This window comes from Rhineura floridana, chromosome 7 (genome assembly GCF_030035675.1).
Source record: "Rhineura floridana isolate rRhiFlo1 chromosome 7, rRhiFlo1.hap2, whole genome shotgun sequence".
Lineage (NCBI taxonomy): Eukaryota > Metazoa > Chordata > Lepidosauria > Squamata > Rhineuridae > Rhineura > Rhineura floridana.
This window is the reverse complement of record NC_084486.1, coordinates 130,980,385-131,001,602: the sequence shown is the minus strand read 5'-3', so window position 1 is coordinate 131,001,602 and position 21,218 is coordinate 130,980,385. Positions and strand designations below refer to the sequence as shown.

General features: G+C 43.0%; 1 protein-coding gene across 17 annotated transcripts in view; it reads left to right on the top strand.

Annotated features, from left to right (window-relative positions):
* The window catches only part of ZBBX (zinc finger B-box domain containing), a 67,596-nt gene that overhangs the window by 29,329 nt on the left and 17,049 nt on the right, over positions 1-21,218 (top strand). For 14 of the 17 annotated variants that reach the window (XM_061637237.1, XM_061637231.1, XM_061637238.1 and 11 more), the window contains 7 exons: positions 128-248; positions 1,330-1,478; positions 10,952-11,055; positions 13,231-13,307; positions 17,963-18,111; positions 18,636-18,668; positions 19,707-19,927. In XM_061637237.1, the coding sequence (XP_061493221.1) occupies positions 128-248; positions 1,330-1,478; positions 10,952-11,055; positions 13,231-13,307; positions 17,963-18,111; positions 18,636-18,668; positions 19,707-19,927 (854 nt within the window). The remainder of the gene's footprint in view (positions 1-127; positions 249-1,329; positions 1,479-10,951; positions 11,056-13,230; positions 13,308-17,962; positions 18,112-18,635; positions 18,669-19,706; positions 19,928-21,218) is intronic. The other 3 variants (XM_061637241.1, XM_061637243.1, XM_061637242.1) reach the window with 3 other exon arrangements.

The following is a 21,218-nucleotide window of genomic DNA, read 5'->3' as shown; positions in this document are numbered from 1 at the left end:
GTGCTTTGTTTTGTTTTTTAAACTCATTTGTTCTGTTAGAGCTGTAGAATTACTGCTGGTAAACTAATGTAATTGATATCCTAATGCATTTGAATGGTAGCTCATAGTTTCCTCTATACTGTTATAGAAAATACAGGTACTTGTCAGGTGCAGACAAGTCCACCAGTTGTGAAAAAACCTGTTGAAATTGAATTCAAAGAAGATGGCCTGAATTACATGGAAAGATTATTGATTAAGAAGCATAGAAGGTATTAACTGGATTGCCACAATGCACAAGGGAATCTAGTCTGATAGTTTGTTCTGAAGTAGTGAGGTCAAAAGTATTCATGCGATAATATTGGAAATACTCCTTTGTAGAAAAATATGTTACTAATCTAGAATGCTTATTGTGATTGCTTAATGGATGTCAAGGTAACTTGCAGTATTATGTTACCAGTAATGTTTTGATAAACTTCTTCACCACTAGTGAACAAGCAGCTGCAGTGGATTTAAATTCTTGCATCAATAGCAAGAAGTCATTGAAATAAATTTTAGTCTTTAACGAAGGGCTGTATTTTTTTATTGAACTTTAGTAGCTCAATAGACACTGACCCAGTTTACATGTAATGCTAAGCCAAACAATGGCTTAGTGCAAACACATGAGTGGGCAGGTTCCTGGAGAGAGGATTACAGCATTTTGCTGCTACTCCAGTCCTGCTGCCGCCACTGCTGCGCTGCCTGGGGCTAAGCCATAGTTCGGCTTAGCATGTCATCCAAACCTGGGCTCGTTATTTGTCTTGCTCTAGACTAACCATGAGCTGAAACTAAGGTTTGTTTTTAGTTTACATCTTGAGATTTGTCTGGAGGACACAAGCCATGACCCTGGATTTGGACAGCATGCTAAGCTAAACTATGGCTTAGCTCTCAGGAGCAGAGCAGCAGCAGGGGCAGCGGAAGAGCAAAGCAGTCACAGTCTCCTTTCTGGGAGCCTGTATGTTTGCACTACATCAGTATTATTCAACTTTAGGTCCTCAGATGTTGTCAGACTGTAACTCCCATCAACCCCAGCGAGCTTAGCCAATGTTTTTAATTTTTGTTAAAACAAAATTTTGTTTAAACAGAGAGCTTTGGCTATGGGGCGGTATATATATGGAAGTATCTGACCATTGTGGGTGGTTAGACCAAATTTTATCCATCTATGTAGACAAAAAAGAGTTATGGTGTGATAATAAAAGAGTTATGGGCTCCTGCTGGGAAGAAGGGTGGGATATAAATCAAATAATAAATAAAATAAATAATAAATAATATGACTGAAGTTTTAAAGCATTTCCTTCCCTTTTATTTTTCTAGAACTCCAGTTGATAAATTACCAGATAGTATTATAACAGAAGAACTGAAACTTGAAAGATCATTGATAAATGAAACTCACAATTCTTGGGTTGGAGAAGAGGAAGAGGCGGAGAAAGATGACGATGATGTAGCAGCTGCTCGTTTTGCAGGTTTGCTGGGCTTATCTGTCCATTATAGAGTACTTTTATACTCCCAGTAGGCAAGCTAAATCAAGAATCCAAATGGTTAGTCAGGCTTTTGGAAGAACTGAACTGAAAAAAAAAGACATTTGTAAAGCTAAATTAAGATTGCTGTATGTGGACAATCTGTGCAGTGATGTACAGCTGTACCCCCACTCAAACCAGTGGTGTGGAAAATTGGAGTGTGGGGTGAAGCAAAGCCATTTTAGTCTTTGTCCAAAGAATACAATATTCAAACTAAATTAATTGAACCCACTCACACCACCTGAAAATGGCTGTGTGAAACAGTCCTGAGACATGCAAGAATGCAGAAGATTATGACAGGTGTCCACAAATATCAGCGTGGCTTACTAGGCCGACCTGCATTTCTTCTTTCCAATTCCTAGCAAGCACAAAGGGAGATGTGGCATCTTGCCTCACTTTTTTTGGAGGCTTGCTTTGCATAAGCGAAAGAATCAGCAGGAGAAATCTTGCTTGCTCTTTTCTTATAGAGTCCTTGCAAGTGAGTGAAGACACTGCTTCTCCTTCGTGTAGCACAAAGATTTGGTTGGCTTTCCCCATATATGTGTGTTATAGCAGACTAAAGTCAGAAAGGAATTGCTTTCACTTGTAATGCAGTAGCTATAATGGTCCATTGTACTAAACAACAACAAAAAATGACAGTAATCCCATTAAGCCCAGTATTGTTTACTTTGGAGTAGACCTGCATAGGACTGGGAATTATCATCTGAGGTGGCCATGGTGAAAATTAAAGTAGGATGTTCTTTTTTTCTGAATTGGCTAATCGCCCACTGCCAACATGCAGCTCCCATCAGATTTACCCTTAAGGGAATGCGACTCTTGATGACAGAAAAAAAAGGTTGCTCACCTCTAGGTTGCTGCCCCTGGAAATGACTTAGAAACTTCAACAGGGTTCCATTTAGAACTCACATAACCCCTGTTCTAAAACAGCTGCACTGGTTGTCAGTTTGTTTCCAGCCCAATTCAAGGTACTCACATCATTAAAGCCCTAAATGACTTAGGCCCCAAATATCTGAAAGACCATGTCCTTCCCTACAGACCCTCTCAGATGTGAAGATCAGCAGAGGAAGCCCTCTTGTTGTTGTGAGCATTATCATTTATTGCCCACCATTCACCCAGAGGTTCCCAGGGCAGGTTACAACAACCTTAAAATAAATACAGTAAAAACACCCAGAAGCACAAAATAGGGGTGTCTTCAGCATTTGCCTAAAGCTGTACAATGAGGTTGCCAGATGCACCTCCGAGTGGCTTCATATTGATGTTAAATAGCACAGAGGACCAGGTGGAACCCTGTGGAACACCACAGGACAGTTTCCATGGTGCTATACAGTAGCCTCCTATAGCTGTTTTTTGGAAGTGGCCCTGGAGGTATGAGTACAATCACTGAAGCATAGAGACCCCACCTCCCTGAAATGCTTCAAAAGAATAGTAGTCAACAGTATCAAAAGCTGCTGAGAGATCAAGAAGAATGAGCAGGGTCTCACTCTCCCTGTCTCTCTCCTGGCAGATGTCATCAACCAGGGCGACCAAGGCAGTTTCAGTGCTATGGCCAGGCCTGAAGCCAGACTGGCATGGATTCAAGTAATCAGTTTCCTCCAAGCATGCTTGAAGCTAAACCACCACCACCTTCTTGAGCACCTTGCTCAAAAAGGGGATATTTGCCACTGGGCAATAGCTGTTTACTTCTGAGTTCAGGGAGGTCTTCTTAAGGAGGGGATTCATCACCGCCTCCTCCAAAGTAGATGGTGCCTCCCTCTCTTCCAGTGAAGCATTAATCACTCCCTGGACTTACCCAGTCAACCCCCAATGGCTAGCTCTAAGAAGCAAAGATGGGCAAGGGTCAAGGGGGCAGGTGGTTGGCTGCACTCCTTCAAGCAGCCTGTCTACATCTTCAGGCAGCCATAATCTAAACTGATCCAGTACAGATGGAGCAGACATTGCTCTGGACGCCTCTGCTTGACTTGTTCTAATGGTGGCATCCAACTCTGTCCAAATCTGAATGATTTTGTCCCTGAAGTGCCTGGCAAAGTTGTTGCAGCAGGCTTCCGAGGGTGTCAGAGCAACACTGTCTTGGTCAGGTGACAAAAGGCCATTCACCACTTCGAAAAGCTCTGCTGTTGTGGACTCATTGATGATGGAGATGTATGATTTCTTCACTGCCACCACCACTGCCATGTGGTAGTCATGAGGCGCAACCTTACTCGTGTTTGCTCAGCTTTGGACTGAGATTTACGCCACCAGCACTCCAGCTGCTGACCCTCTTGTTTCATTGCATGCAGTATCGAGATGACTTATGTGCTCCACAGTGATGGCAAGGGCACTCAGGAGTGATTGTGCCAATGGCTCTACGCATCTCACCATTCCACAATGAGACAAGAGTCTTGACAGGAGTACCAGCCATGTCAGCTGGAAAATCCCCCAGAGCATTCAGGAATCCATCAGATACCATAAGTTGGACCATCTCAATGGGTCTCCCACCCGTGCAGAGTGGAGTAGCTGCATTCAGCCCAAACCTTACTAGGAAATGGTCTGTCCATGACAACAGACTCACAGCAAGTCCCCCAATCAACAGAGTATTACCAGTCTGCTCTGTGGCAAACACTAGGTCAAAGGTATGCCTAGCCACATGTGTAGGGGGCCATAGATGTATTGAGACAACCCCATAGTTGTCATAGAGGCCATGAAGTCCCGAGATGGTGCATTTTAGGCAGCCTCAGCATGGATGTTCAAGTCCCCCAACACCACATCTGAGATTACCTCTTCCAGCTCAGTTAGGGAGGTTGTAGGTCAGCGGGACAGATAGTACGCTAACAATATCCCTGTTCTGCCTCTCTGGCCCAACTCTGCAAACAATCCCTCAAACCCAGACACAGGGCTGTTGGTGAGGGAGATGGAATATTTGCAACTCCCCCTCCCCGTCTCTCTGACCTGGAATGGTGCTGCACCGAGTATTCAGACAGACACAACTGGGTTAGCAGTGGGCCACTAAGCTCATCCATCCAGTTCTCAGTTATACATGCCAAGTCTGCCCCCTCATCCATGATCAGATGTTTTAAATTGGTAGCTCCAGCTCCAGTTTGGGAGGTGGCAGCCCAGGAGAGAGCCTTCTCTATGGCAGCCCCCGGCCTTTGATACCAGAGAGATATATTTATGGACACACCCTATTCTCTTGGCTGTAATTTATTTAAAGTGATTTTAATATATTTTTAAATTGCTGTAACCTTCCCAGGGACCTTGTGGTGAAAAGTGGTTAAGAGATGTTGTAGTGTAGCAACGCCTCTAAGTTTCAAGGGCTTCTCTGTTTCCTGCACTTTGCCCTAGATGTCTAGTCATGATTTTACAATAAGATACTTTGTTATTTATAACATTTATAATCCAACTTTCTTCCATAATCTATAATGGAACTCAAAGTAGTGTACACTGGGTTTCCATGTGTTCTCCTATTCAGGCACTGATCAGATCAGTTTATCTTCAGCTTTAGCTGAAGCATGTGCCTCCCAGTCATGCCCTGGGACCACTAGCATAGAAGCTTGTTTTAGCTACAGGTATACTTGATGCTTGACACTGATCAGCCTTTAGCATTGAAGAAACAGGCATAACTCTTGTTCAGCTGGAATGCATATTTACAGAATGGGATATTTGTATTGGCATTTCTGACCTCTTGTTTTCTTACCTATATTCAGTCAATAATTGTAGCTAAGATTTTTTTTCTTTAAAATGGAACAGGAGGCATTCTGAGTACAAGGAAACATGATGCTAGATAAAAGTTAACTACCACAAATATATTTTTCTTTCATTTGGGAGATCATATGTACTCTTTTCAGTGCTTCCAGTCTGCAAAGTCTGGATTTGCAGGGTGCTTTCTTGCCAGCTCCACACAGCTGAAAAGAACTGGCAGGAGAAGAGGGAACATTGGTGCCCATAGACGGTGTACATGGGGAAAGGGAAAGGATCTTGACTTTCCCTCAACAGCTCCATGGGCTACTGGTTGTACATTATACTGTAATACCAGAAATGAAAATGGAAATATGTTGTCTGGGCAAGTCCTTAAGATCTTTCCTTTCTCTAAACAATCCCTTGTTACCAACCTTATCTGGATTAGTTGATCCAGAATGTGTTTTTGGCTCTGGCTCCGCGCATTACTTTTACTTTTCTTGTGAAATTACACTGCTGTTGATCAGTCGTCTTATCCATTTGATTCTCTGTGTTCCAGCATTTTTTCTCCATTCATGGAGTTCTTACAGCACAAATTAGGACAATAGGTCTTAATGCAATGTATTATATAGCCACTAGAGTGGTTGTATACTATAGCCAGGATAGATTTTTCACATTCTGCTATGTTAAATTGAAAATACCCCCATGCCATTCTGCTGCTTCCCATAAGCACGTTTCAAAACAAAACCTTACAAAACCTATAGTCCTAAACTCAGAAACTCTTGCTTAACAATCCTCTACGTTTTCATGGCAATACACAAAACAGAAAAAATTGAGAGTTCAAAGTGTAAAACCAGATATCAAAAAATCCAGACCCCTGTTGGACTTTTTTCTGTTACTGGTTTCATAATTTGTTGAAATTAATTAAAAATGAGCAATGTTCACAGAATGCCTGTAATCCTATTACTGACCTTGCCCCATACTCTGACCTGCTGATTTTTAATTAATTTAAGAGAATTAACATTGAAGTCTATTATAGTGTTGGGCATGCTCAGTAAGAACCATCAGTGTTCTTTTTTTTTTTTACAATAATTTTTATTCAAATTTTCATAAAACATACAAAACAAAATCATAAAACATTCAAAGACAAAAAACAAAACAAAAAAAAATGATTAAACAAAAAAATAAAATGTTGACTTCCCATTTGTCGCAGATCAAATCAGTTATAGGTCTACAATATATAACAATCCTGTCTCTTAAATTATATTATAAAATCACTTTCCTCCAGTAGTTATCTTAATTAATCATCAAATCTCATAAACATTACTTTATTCTTTCCACAAAAAGTCAGAGAGGTTTCAATTCTTTAAGAAATATATCTATCAATTTTTCTCCAACTAAACATGTCGATTAATCCATCTCGTTAATAATAATAATAATCTTATTGTCATAACCATAGTCCAAATAAACATATCGATTAATCCATCTCATCAAAATCTGTTAGGTCCAATAATTTCAATAGCCATTATTCCATTATCCCTATTAATTCCATCTTCCATCTTCAATAGTCCTGTTAAGTCCAGTAATTTCAGTGTCCAATCTTCCATTATCAGTATTCCATAATAATCTTGCTGTCATAGCCATAGTCATATAATAACAGTCTGATGGGAATTTCCTCTATCCCAAATATTTTCTTGCCATCAATTCTGAATAAGTTGCTGAAATATTGTTGTAAAGTCATATCTCTGTTCTTCTTTTTTACAAAATGCACTGGCTCATCTCTTGAGAGTTTTTCCATTGTCACATGGCTGCAGTTAATTCCATAGATTTTCTCTATATCAAGCTCCATCACATCATTCCAGTCCAGAAGATTATCCAAGCCATTGATAACTTTATCTCTAATATCTTCATTAATTTCTTCAGAGATAACGTTAAATTCCAAACAGTAGATTTTATTTCTAATATCCATAAACTCCAGATCTTTTTCCAATTCCACATTTGTTCCAATCTCCAGGGCTTGTATCTTCCCTTTATTTTTTCTTTTCTCATCTCTGATCTCATTCTCCTCTCTCACAGGATCCCCTATTTCTTTAAGCTCCTGCGTCATTTTGCTCAGTTCAATTTTCAGCTCCTTACTGCCCTGTCGCAGGGTTTGTTTCGTTATCTCAATCTCATCCATTATTTTCTGAAACATAATTACTTCCAGATTCTCAGCCACTTTCTTGATTGCCATTTTTAAAACCACGAAAACAAAACAAAACAAAAATAAAGAAGAACCACTTCTTATTTCAGCAACAATTGGGTTAATATTCCAGGCTTGATGACATCACAGTATAAACAGAGCAGCCTGCCTTATCTCTCTATGTTCAAGAATACAAAACAAATTTAGTTCCCAGCATCAAAACAGTTAGTGGCGTCGTGAAGAAGCAGATTCATCAAAATAAAATAGACCAAAAAGAGAATAGTCCCAGACAATATAATGTTCCTTGGAATAGAAATCCCTCTTCTGTTTATATCTTTAGAATGCACTTCCAGGACAGCTTTTTGCAATAGAAATAGAGATAAGCTGTTAATTTTGTGAATAACAGAGAAGAGTTATAGCTCACCCAGAAGTTCTTTAAAGCTGATTCATTTGACAAATCTCTTTTTGCTGCAACAATTTAAACCAAGTAAAAAAAAATAATAGAAAGAAGGGTGCTTGCCTGTTAGTCCGTTTTCTCTTTGAAGAAAAGATAAACGTATCGCATTAATCAGATAGAGCTTGTTCGGAAGTCCGTCCGGCATTGCTGGCTGGACCTTTTCTCATAAATTAATGAAATCCAGTCCTCCCAACAAAAACAGGCTTTTGAGGTTGATCTCTACGTTTCTCCCTGCCCGGGAGAAATTTCATCAGTCAAAAAAAAAATGTTCTGACTGATTTATATCTGAATAAGCTTCTTTTGAGGCGGGAGCCCGTCTCAAAAGCAGGCACAAGCAAAGTCACCCTTCCCGGAAGTCCAAGAACCATCAGTGTTCTAAAAGCCAGAGTCACAGCTGTTTGGCTTAGCTAATCAGGTGGCCACGCCCAGGGCAGACATTTATTTCACTTTAGACAGTCATGGCTTCCCCCAAAGAATCCTGGGAACTGTAGTTTGTGAAGCATGCTGAGAGTTGTTAGGAGACTCCTATTCCCCTGACAGAGCTCCAGTGGCCACAGTGGTTTAACAGTCAACCTCTCCTCTGGGGATTGTGAGGGGAATAAGCTCTGTGAGGGGAATAAGGCCTCTCCTAGCAACTCTCAGCCCCCATGTGAAATAAAGATCTGATGTGGATGTGACCAGGGACAGACTTGGTTTAAATTTGGGTGGGATACTACATGTGCCTGCTGTAGGATAAAAAGGTGGAGGAAACTGTGAAAAATAATGATACTGTTCACAATGTTTTCCTTTTAGAAAGGAAAGGGGCTTTCCCTCTGCCCAGTGCCCACACACCCAGTCTCTTCCCCTCTCTCCTCCTCCTTCCACCTAACCCTTCCCTTTGTCTCCTTCTCTCCCCCCTCCTCCTCCCCCTCCCCCCCGCTTGCCCCTCCCCAGGTCAGTTTCACCTTTCCTGAGCATTATTGTACAGGAGGAAATCCCATGGAACTCAAAAAGCATGGAAATGATCTCCTTCCTCCTTTCCCCTCCCTCCCTTCCTCCTTCCCTCTCCTTTCCCCTCTTCTCTCCTCCTTCATGGTCAGGTTTACCTATTCTAAGCATGATTGCATAGGAGTAAATCCCATTGAAATCAGTAAGCATGCAAACGATCCGACCTGCCTTTCTCCTCTCCTCTCCTTCCCCTCCCCTCCTTCCCCTCTCCTTCTGATCTCCCTTCTCCTTTCCTTCTCCCTGCTCCCCTGCCCACTCCAGGTTTCCCTCCCTCCCTCTTCTTCTCCTCCCCCATGGTCAGTTTCACCTATCCTGAGCATGATCACCTGGGAGTAAATCCCACTGAACTCAATAAGCATGCAAATGATCAAACTTGCCCTCCCCCTCCCACCTACTCCCCTGCTTCCCTCTCTCCTCCTCCCTTCCCTCTCTCCTCCTCCCTTCCCAATCCCCCTGTGGCCAGTTTTACCTATCCTAAGCCTGACTGGAGGGGAGTAAATCCAATTGAACTCAAGCATGCAAGTGATCAATCCATTCTCAGCAAACTTGCACAGGATCCCATTTCTTATCTCCTGGATTAAAAAGCAGAGAAATTCACTAATAGGCAAAAAAACCTTGCGGTTTAAGAAGGTACCTATAGTCCACATATATTTCTATCAAACTTTGCAAAGCAGGAAAATTGGGCAGCTACAGTGAATGCACCAGGGGAGCAGGAGACCTGACCTCCTCTCTGAGATATTGGACTGCTCCACATATTTGTCAAAATGCCAGCACAATTTGGGTTGGTCTTTCACAGTCCAATCCACTTCCTGTGTAGCTTGGAAGAATTTGGTAACATGCCTCTGAGCATATGTTGAGTGGTGGCAACACCTGCAATCAGCCCAAATAACAGAATCAAGACATGTGCTTTGCTGATCTTATTTTAGCAGGGAGGAAGCCACATTATTAAGACAATTGATGTAGTTCAGATAGTCACTTTAATGTTTGATTTACTTTGCAATTTTACTGAGGTTTCCTACAGTATATCATTTTCTTTTGCTTCTGTTTCTGTGAATATGTGAAGTACAGCAACACTTTGCAAAATTTACACTAAAAAACCTCCAGAAACAATTGTGGAATAATGGCACTGACTATTCTGTAGAATAGTCTCCAGTGGACATGAGGAATGTCTCAGTTTGCACAAGATAAAACAGTGGAAGGTTAAATATATTCTAGCAAATTTCTAGGTGTGCTCTGTGTTTTTAATTGACCATGCCCACCTTTCCTTAAGTGGAGTAGTTTAAACATAGCAGGCTGAACATATGCATCTTGGGAGGTCAAGTTTGTTTTTTTCCAACAGCTAGATTCATTGCTTAAGTAGCAACATATTGTAATTAGTCTGATTTTACATTAAACTGTGTATTCAGGTTGAACTGTTAATGCACCCAAAATAGAAATAGAACATAACCTGCAGTTTGAAACACAAAAGGCTGTCTTCACCATCATATGACATTGACCAATAAAAAGGCTTTGAAATTAATAGAAATAAATTTGACAGAGATTTCTAGGATGAATAATGAGAGAAATATAATTTTCTACATTAGATTCTCTGTAGAAACAGTAGTAACACAGGAAAGAAGCCAAGTAAGAAGAACAGCAACAAACATACAAAAATGTAATTCTCCATATTTGGAGATGGCAGATCTTGCAAGCACTCTCCATATGCTCAGAGGCACATGTTACCAAATTCTTCCAAGCTACACAGCAAGTGGATTGAACTGTGAAAGACCAACCCAAATTGTGTTTACATTTTTCAAAATTTATAGGGCAGTACAATATCTCAGAGATGAGGTTAGGTCTCCTGCTCCTGTGGTGCATTCACTATAGCTGCCCAATTTCCCTGCTTTTAAAAGTTTGATAGAAATCTTTGTCAGCTATAAGTACCTTCTTAAACCCCAAGAGTTTTTTTGCCTGTTAGTGAATACTATCTTAACCGTTTCAATTATTCCCTCTTAGAATATGAGGCAGGAAACTACCTTTCCATTAGTGCTTCTTTACCATGCTGGAAATGTTGGCACGACTATTTTGCAGCAGCATAAGAACAGTTATTTATTACAAATCTTAAAATGTAAATAGTGGCAGAGTTTTAATTTTTAATTCCAGCTAAAGAGATGAGAAAATATTGGACCAATGTTTTCATCCAAGAAGAGCCTGAGGCAGTTCTTGCAAATGACGAACCCTCTCTGAAGATCGAGATCCTTGAAGATGTAAGTATGTTTCGTTTGACTAGTTCAGTCCAGTTTTGTTTGTTGCACTTAGTAGCTTTTACAAAATATATAACAGAATAAATGTATGCCAATGCGATTGCCCACCACATACAATTTCACGTGCTATCTCCATGACAGTTAGTTGACGGGCTCTTTAACAAACCTACAGCTGAGCTATATTGCATGAACACAGTAACATCCACTAGGGTGAAGCAGGGTGGGGACAACACAAATAATTTAACCAGAGCTGGAGGGGGAGAACCATGTTTATATTAGGGCTGTGCTCTGTGTTTGGCCGAGGCAAACTGGGACTCTTTGGAGGTATTTGGGCCTCGGCCAAGTCGGGCTGGATGACCCAGAGCAATCTGTGGCTGTCAAGGGGTGGGTGTGGGGCAGGAAGAGGAGGCAAGCAGAGCAGGAAAACAAGGCCAAGACTCACCTTGGATCCCCGGCTGTGTCTCCCTGGAGAAAGTAGGCCTAGCTTCCAGCCTGCCTGCTGCTTTCCCCCTACTGCCCCCGTCACAGCAGGATCAATCTCTCCGCGATTCTGCAAGGTAAGAGGGATGCTGTGCAAGTGGCTTTCCTAAAGGAAAGTTGTTTGCTCAGCATCATCAGCACGCAATTGCCCACCACTGATCAGCTGTTTAGCAAAGGGTGGATTCTGCATGGTGCGGGTGATGCTCTACAAATGGCTTTTCTTTAGGAAAGCCATTTGCAGAGCGTCACCAGAGCAGGAGTGACCCCCCCTGCTGAACAACTGTTCAGTGGAGTGGGCAATTCTTCAGGGTGCTGCAACGCCTCCTCGCCAATGCTTCCACTGAGGCATTGATCATGGGGAGAGACATCACAGCACTCTGAAGAATTGACCTCTGTCTCAGTCATGGGGGGAGAGGAGGAGGAGGAGGAAGGTCTCCTTTCCCTGCCACTCTCCCTGCTATATATTTAATTAGGGTTTTAAAACCCTAATGGAACAGTTGCCCTGCCCCAGAACTTATTCAGGAGCAAATCTGAGGCAAGGCAGCGGGTGGTCCCAAGGACAACCTAGGGAGGGTTGGCCTGAAGGCTCCCCCAGATCGGAGCCATGGGGCAGGTGGGGAGGCTGTGGACAGTCCTAGTTTGTATGCTACCTTGAGCTTCTTGGAGGAAAGGTGAGATGCAAGGGTAATAATAATAATGACAACAATAATAATAAAACATTAGCAACAGTTAAAACAAAGAAGAAGTGTTAGGCTCAGTTGCATTTCAGACTTGTCAGTAGCAAGAAATTGGACATGAGTTTGAGAAGTGGCTTAAAAATGTCTAATGTTCAGCATTCATAGCCCACCTTTCTAACAAATATTCAAGGCAGTTACAACTTAACTGCATTACATGCCCAAACATTTCAGTGTTAGTGTTAACATTACTTACCCATGCATATAATGAATACACTTAAAGAAGTGACATATTTCCGTGGATTTCCTGGTATTTATGCTGGCATAAATTTAGCCATTATTTTTTACTTAATTTTGAGGCAAGGTTTGCCTTGTACCTATTTTTGGTACTGGAATATGCTAACTAATGTACAGGAAGAAGAGAGTTAGAGAGAGTATCTTGAATATGTCAGCAAATAAGTAAACCCAGTCCCCACATACCTGGGATTAAGACAATGGGTTTGTAGTTTAGGAAACTCCTGAATCACAGTCCCTGTCATTTTAGAAGCCAAGTGCTGAATGAGTTCTATATTTACCCTGCATACGTTTGCTATGTATGTACAGCTGACTGTGCTGGACCAAAACAGGCCATTGATTTTTATAAAAATTGTTATGGCTTCTGCTTGGGTAAAATGGATTGGTCCCAATCAATAAGCATAAAATGACTGCACTGTATTAAAACTTTTTTCTACAGTGGTTTATTAACAGCAATTGTTGCAAGTCTTAAGATTCCAAATAGCGGCTTCTCTCCTTTTTGTTACTTGTTCATATTGGGAGGCAAAGAGGGAAGTGGAGTAAGCTCTTTTAGTGCACCAGGAAGCTAGACCGTTAGACACCTGAGGGTTTGTGGTGTGTTACCATGCCTGCTGTAGCACATCATCTTTTAGATTACAGTGTTGTTAGCATGACTGAGCCCTTAGGATGGAGTGGACCAAGAATCTTATTTTTACAGGTGATGATAATAATATATTTGCTTTCTTATAAGGATTGCAAAGAGGAGCCAGAAGAGTCTGCTAAATTTGTGGTGACAGAAGCTGGATCTGATGAGCTGATTGATTATAGGTAATTATTTTAGCCTAATTGTAAAGTGTGGTTTCACATATTTGCATAGACACAATTTGATTTGCATTCCCAATTCGTCTGCAATTGTCCATTGGGGTTTTTATTCAAATTGGAAACTGAATAGATATATTTTAGAATAGATCACAGTTCTGTTCATGAGATATTCCATGACAAAGGGGGTTCCATGCATTGAAAAGGCAGCAAAATCACTTTGCTGGCCCCACCCCAATGTCATGTTTCCCCAGCCCCACCCTTGAAGGCCACACATTGACACCTGCAAAACAGAAGCCTGTGTGTGTAAATTTCCTAATCCTATGGAAACCTATTGGCATAGTAGTTTAGACTCACAGGTGTCACTTTTGCAAATGTTGGGATGTGAACAGGAAGCCACATTACACTAGGGCCAGGAATTCAATGCTGCTTCCTCTTCAGTGTATGGATCCCCCTTAAGAACATAAGAAGTACCTGCTGAATCAGGCCTATAGCCTATCTAATCCAGCATCCTGTTCTCACAGTGGCCAACCAGATGATTATTTATTTATTTATTATTTATTTATTTATTGCACTTGTATACCGCCCCATAGCCGAAGCTCTCTGGGCAGTTTACAGCAATCAAAAACATTAAAACAAATATACAATTTAAAACACATATTTTAAAAACAATTTAAAACACAATTTGAAAATGTAAAGCAATATAAAAACAATTTAAAACACATCCTAAAACACATGCTAAAATGCCTGGGAGAAGAGGAAAGTCTTGACCTGGCGCCGAAAAAATAACAGTGTTGGCGCCAGGTGCACCTCGTCAGATACATTATTCCATAATTTGGGGGCCACCACTGAGAAGGCCCTCTCCCTTGTTGCCACCCTCCGAGCTTCCCTTGGAGTAGGCACCCGGAGGAGGGCCTTTGATCTTGAACGTAGTGTATGGGTGGGTTCATATCAGGAGAGGCGTTCCATCAGGTATTGTGGTCCCAAGCCATGTAAGGCTTTATAGGTCAAAACCAGCACCTTGAATCGAGCTCGGAAACATACAGGCAGCCAATGCAAGCGTGCCAGAATCTGTTTTATATGTTCGGACCATCTGGTCCCTGTTACCAATCTGGCCGCTGCATTTTGCACGAGCTGCAGTTTCTGAACCATCTTCAAAGGCAGCCCCACGTAGAGTGCATTGCAGTAATCTAATTTGGAGGTTACCAGAGCGTGGACAACTGAAGCCAGGTTATCCCTGTCCAGATAGGGACGTAGTTGGACCACCAACCGAAGTTGGTGGAAGGCACTCCATGCCACTGAGGCTACCTGAGCCTCAAGTGACAGAGATGGTTCTAGGAGAACCCCTAAGCTACGAACCTGCTCCTTCAGGGGGAGTGCAACCACATCCAGAACAGGTTGGACATCCACCATCCGGTCAGAAGAACCACCTGCTAGCAGCATCTCAGTCTTGTCTGGATTGAGCCTCAGTTTATTAGCCCTCATCCAGTCCATTGTCGCAGCCAGGCACCGGTTCAGCACATTGACAGCCTCACCTGAAGAAGATGAAAAGGAGAAATAGAGCTGCATGTCATCAGCATACTGATGGCAACGCACTCCAAAGCTCCGGATGACCACACCCAATGGTTTCATATAGATGTTGAACAGCATGGGGGACAGAACTGACCCCTGCGGAACCCCATACTGGAGAGTCCAGGGTGCCGAGCAATGTTCCCCAAGCACCACCTTCTGGAGGCGACCTGCCAAGTAGGAGCGGAACCACCACAATGCAGTACCTCCTGCTCCCAACTCAGCTAGTCTCCCCAGAAGGATACCATGGTCGATGGTATCAAAAGCCTCTGAGAGATCAAGGAGAATCAACAGAGTCACACTCCCCCTGTCTCTCTCCCGACAAAGGTCATCATACAGGGCGACCAAGGCTGTTTCCATGCCAAAACCAGGCCTGAAACCCGACAGAAATGGATCCAGATAATCGGTCTCATCCAAGAGTGTCTGGAGCTGGCCTGCAACCACTCGGTCCAGGACCTTGCCCAGGAATGGAACATTTGCTACCGGCCTGTAGTTATTAAAATTTTCTGGGTCCAGGTAGGGCCTCTTCAGGAGTGGTCTCACTACTGCCTCTTTCAGGCAGCCAGGGACCACCCCCTCTCGCAGAGAGGCATTAATCACTTCCCTGGCCAGCCGGCTATTCCATCCCTGCTAGCTTTTATTAGCCAAGAAGGGCAAGGATCCAGCACAGAAGTGGTTGCACGAACCTGTCCAAGCACCTTGTCAACGTCCTCAAGCTGCACCAACTGAAACTCATCCAAGAAATTGGGACAAGGCTGTGCTCTGGATACCTCGCTTGATTCACCTGCTATAACACTGGAGTCTGAGTCCTGGCGGATGCTAAAGATTTTATCCTGGAAGTGCCTAGCAAATTCATTACAGCGGGCCTCAGATGGTTCTACCTTGTCCCTGGGGCCAGAGTGTAATAGCCCCCGGACAATTCTGAAGAGCTCCACTGGGCGGCAGATTGATGATTTGATAGTGGCAGCAAAATATTGTTTTTTTTGCTGCCCTCACTGCCCCTAAATACAGCTTACCATAGGCATTTACCAATGTATAATTGCATCCACTAGGAGTTCGCCTCCATCTGCACTCAAGCAGTCTCCTATATTGTTTCATCGCTCTCAGCTCTGGGGTATACCATGGAGCTGTACGAGCTCTACACAGGAGAGGGTGCTCAGGAACAATCATGTCAACCGCCTGTGTCATTTCTGTATTCCACAGTTCAACCAGGGTTTCGACAGGAACACCAGCCCTATCAGCCGGAAGACTCCCCAGAGCCCTTTGGAAACCATCTGGATCCATTAGTCTCTGGGGGCAGACCAACTTAATAGGTCCCCCACCCTTGCAGAGGGGAGAAGCCGCTGTAAGTCTAAACTTCAGCAAGCAGTGATCTGTCCATTACAGAGGGACTGATGTAAGGCCCCCCACATTGAGATCACCAACTCCATGTCCAGATGCAAAAACCAAATCTAGAGTATGCCCTGCTACATGTGTTGGGCCAATGGCATATTGGGACAGTCCCATGGTTGTCATGGAGACCATGAAATCCTGAGCCGCCCCGGATAAGGTGGCCTTGGCATGGATGTTGAGATCCCCCAGAACCAACAGTCTGGGGGATCTCAACAGTACACCCGAGACCACCTCCATCAGCTCAGCTAGGGAGTCTGTTGGGCAGCAGGGTGGGCGGTACACCAACAGAATCCCCAGTCTGTCCCGCTGACCCAACATAAGGTGCAAACACTCCAGACCAGTAGTCACATGCACAGGGTGCTTGCAGAGGAAGATGGAGCTCCTATAGACCACGGCAACCCCCCCTCCCCGACCCTCAGGTCTACCCTGATGCTGAACCAGGTACCCTGGTGGACATAGCTGGGAGAGACTGACTGATGAGTAATTACATTTCTATCCCACCTTTCCTCCAATGAGCTCAAGGTGATATACATGGTTCTCCTCCCCATTTTTCTCCACAACAACCCTGTGAGGTAGGTTAGGCTGAGAGATGGTGACTGGCCCAAGGTCACCCAGGAATCTTCATGGCAGAGAAGAGATTTGAACCCTGGTCTCCCAGGTCCTAGTCCAGTGCTCTAACCATTACACCACACTGACTCTCAATGCTTATAGGAAGCCAGCAAGCAGGACCTGAGCACAAGAGCACTCTTTCCTCCTGCCATTTCGAGGAACTGCTATTCAGAAGCATGCTGCTTCCAACCATGGAGGCTGAGCATAGCCATCGTAGCTCGTAGCCCTTTAGGTAGTAGTTCAATCCTCTTTTAAAGCCATCCAAGTTGGTGCCATTACTGCCTCCAGTGGGAGTGATTCCATAGTTTGACTATGTGCTGTGTGCAGAACTACTTTCTTTTGTCTGCCCTTCACCTCAATAGTGCATAAAGGGGGCAAGAATTTTCCTAACATATACCTGTTAAGAGCATAAGAAAAACCCTGTTGGATCAAGCCGTAAGTCCAGTATACTTTTCTCACAGTGGCCAACCAGATGCTTGTGCACAAAAGCACTCTCCCTACTTGTGATTTCGAGCAAGTGGCATCCTTCCTCCAACAGTGGAGCTATTTGGCTTCTGATTTTAGCATGAAGAGCCCCAATGCCTTATCAACACATGGAGCCCCCTTTGTATAAGAAACGTGTGAAGGAGCTTCTGCCTTTGCTATTTTGTAATATCAAAGTCTGCATAAGATGAAAGGCTTCATCCACTGCTCAGTATGCAGAAGAGCAGATCTTAGAATGTTTAACTTGGCATCATTTTTATAATGTTTTACCTTTTTTTCTAAAATCCATAGCATACATTTGTACTTAATTATAGCTATATAAATTTATCAAATTTTCCGAGTCAAATATAAATGGAAGAGTAATTATTTATCCCAGGTAAAAATCATAATCACAGTACAAAACCAGTATCAAATAGTTTCAAAATGAAATTATCACACAGGCTGAATATATAGAATGTTTCAAAAGCTTTCCCATTTTTTTTAAAAAAAACCCTTCAAGTATAGTTCACAAAGATATGTGCATGTGTTTTAACCCCATAGACCTGTAGGAAGATACTTTAAAATGGCAATCTGGTCATTTTCTGTTCTAATTTTCTATCTTGTACCTCAAGTGCTCCCATGTCAGAAAATCAGAAAACTGAACTTGACATTTTCTTGGCACAACCTGGCACGATCAGCACAAGGTCACCGCTTTCTTCTGCGGTTGACAAAGAAAAGTGTTTAACTTTCTTTCATAATAAACACGAAGAAAATCCTAGAGGTAAGCTCATAATATTCACTTGTACTGCTAAAGGAGGACTTGTGCATAGTTCCCCCCACCCCCGTGCAAGTTTGTGCATGTTCACAATTCATAACCACAGATAAACGTTTTACCGTTTAATGTGATACTGTGAGGCAACTGCTGTCCTTATTCCCAAGGGCCCACTTTCAGAAAAACTGCTAGTGTGCCTAGTTGAGTAACGCGATGCAAAACTGGAAGTTATGAAATGTACCTGCAAGAGGTGGGTACCTTTTTACCTCCAAACATACAAAATTCTTCCTGTTGGCCATGTCGTTAGGCAAGAGACCAGTGAGGACTGAAGCCACCAGCATTCAGAAATGCTGGATGAGCAACTGATTGTGAAGTATCATTCCTTAAATATGCATTCCTTAAGTATCAGTTTCTTTAAGAAACACAGGTCAGGATGAAATGTGGAAAAGAGGAAGTAGCAAAACCTACCTATCTGCATACTTTGAAACTTACATAGGCAATTCATTTGTGGTTTGAATATATTTTGTTTCTAGTGTGGAGACTGTGGAACTCTCCCCTCCTTAGAGGTGAGCATGGCCTCTGTGCTGCAAATTTTCAATTTTCTTTCAAGGCCCATCTTTCTCAGACTGCCTTTCCCCTAAAGGCTTATTGTACAGAGCTTTGTTATAAAATATAGCTGTGCTTAGCTGTTTGATTAGTCTTTATAACTGTTTTAAACTGACCATTCTGCTAGTTCTTTATGCTTACTGCTTGCCACCTTAGCTAATTTAGGCTATATTGTAGATCAGGGTTGGGGAGCCTCAAACCCAAGGGCTGAATGTGGCCCTCCAGGCCTCTTTATCTGGCCCTTGGAACACTCTCCAGGCCACATCCCTCACTGCCCCTGCTTTACCCTCAAGTGTTTTTGCATGGCTGGAGAATTCCTTTGAACTCTGGTCATGCCTTTTGCTTGTGTGGTTGGAGGATAGAGGAAGAGAGGGGGGTGAGTGTAGCTAGCCTACTGTACAAAGGGAAAATTAATAATCATGGCCATGCCCACTTTTGCCTCTGGCTCCACCCCCCCCACTGGCAGGTGGCCCCTGGAAGGTTGTCCTGAAGGAAATTTGGGGTCCCTCAGAATGAAAAACATTTTCCCCTGCTCTAGATCTATTGCATGTGCTGCTCTTTTATGAAATTGTGAGCCAGCTTGGGTGGACTGTGCCTAAAACAGCAGGAAGTATATTTTTATGTAAATAAATATAAATTAAGGGTGGTATTCCGTGCTAGTCATAGCAGACCTGCTGAAGTTAATAGACATGACTAACTTAGGTTAACTTAGTTGAATACAACCCTAGCCTTTTAATTAGTTTTGAATATGGAAGGCTAATTTAACACCAGGGGGAATATGGAAACCTTTCCCCTCATTCATTTGTGCAGTGCAACAGTTTCAGCTGATGCTTGGAACTTCTGTCTGGGTGGACAGCTCTCAGTGCGGGTCCCTGGTTTTACATGCGAGTCGATGTAACTGGTGTGTTAATGGCCTGTTTTAAGGCAGTTATTTGAGAGACTGCATGCAGGGATTTCAACTGACGTGATTCTTTTCCCTCTATGCTTCAATTCCTTAGCAGAGACCGAAGGAGCTGATGCTGCCTGGGGCCATTCCAGTGCAGAAGAAATGGTCCCTCACTCCCCTCGTAAAAGAGCTGTAGCAAAAGGAAAAGACCCTAAGACAAAGAGTAGCTCTCACATGTCATCTGAGCTGGCCAAACTGGCTCCGAATGAACCTTTCCCAGTGGTGTCCCCGGAACTGAAGGAAGCTTTGCCAGTCACTCCCAAGTCTTCAGTGGTAAAAATAAATAAATAAAAGGAAGTAAACTCTAGCTTTTGCTTTTTTAAGAGGAGGGAGGGTGTCATTTCATTATTTTCTGAGCTATTAATAGAATAGCAGTGAGAATATGTTTCTGGCTTGTATGGCACTCTGCACTTTTTGCAGCCTCATCTTTAGAATGAGGACTTCTTTTTTGTGCCGGTCGAACCACTGGATTCTTTCGCCTGCACAACTTTTTCAGAGGGCTGAGAGGAGGAGATGCGGGGAAGAGAGAAGCATAAGATGTAGAGGGATGGAGGTTTTCTTATTCGCAAGTCTCTGAAGATGGATGGGGCATAGCCCAGTGGCAGAACATTTGCTTTGCATGCAGAAGGCCCCAGGTCCAATCCCCAGCATGGTCTGACTCAGTATAAGGCAGCTTCCTAGATTCCAAGCACGAGCATGGAGGAAAAGGGATATGACGGGTCTGCCACCTGGCTGACTGCAGGCAATTCGTCTTCTTATCCTACCTCTTCTAGGACTCTGCATTGATAATACTTCCTATTCATACAGTGACTTATTGAAGGGGTTTTAGGAGTGCCTACAAATGGAGGAAAAAATTATTTCAGAGATTTATCCAGCAGCCACATACCATTTTCCAGGGATGAATTCCTGAACAGAATCCAACAAGAAATCCCCAGCAAGCAGTGGCGGCTGGTGGCTCCATGTCAATGAGGCACCGGAATCTGCTCCGGGTTTTAGTCCAAACTTTCAAAGAGCTGCTCAAGGTGCTTCTATAGCAAGGGGGAAGAGAGAAATCCTCTTCACCCTCTAAAAGTATCTGGAGGGATCCCCTCCCCTTTCCCTCCCATTCCAGAGAGAAAGAGGTCCCACGTGGCTGTTGGCTGGAGGGACTTGTGGATGCTGATGTGCTCCTCCTCCTCCTCGCTATATTCGTCTCACACCCATTCACACAATGACTTTTTGGAGGGGTCTTGGGAGTGCTTGGAGTTGGCAAAATTTGTTTTCAGTTTAGAGATAGTTGTAATTAAACCGTGTCTGAATTGTTGAAATAAATAACATTTTGCATCTACATATCTTGTTTCCCAGGAAGATTTTATGAACAGAATCCAGTAGGAAATTAGGGTCCTGCTAGAGGACTGTTAAACTCTGTTCAGTGTGTTATCCTGAGCTACAAGCCAACATTCAGCACCTCATGAAGGCCGCAGTGCAGAGAAGGCAAAAACCTGTTTCATTGTCATTGGGTTACAAGGAAACGTTAGCTTGGCTCTTTTTTATTACATACTATTATCTTTCACTTTTGCTCTGT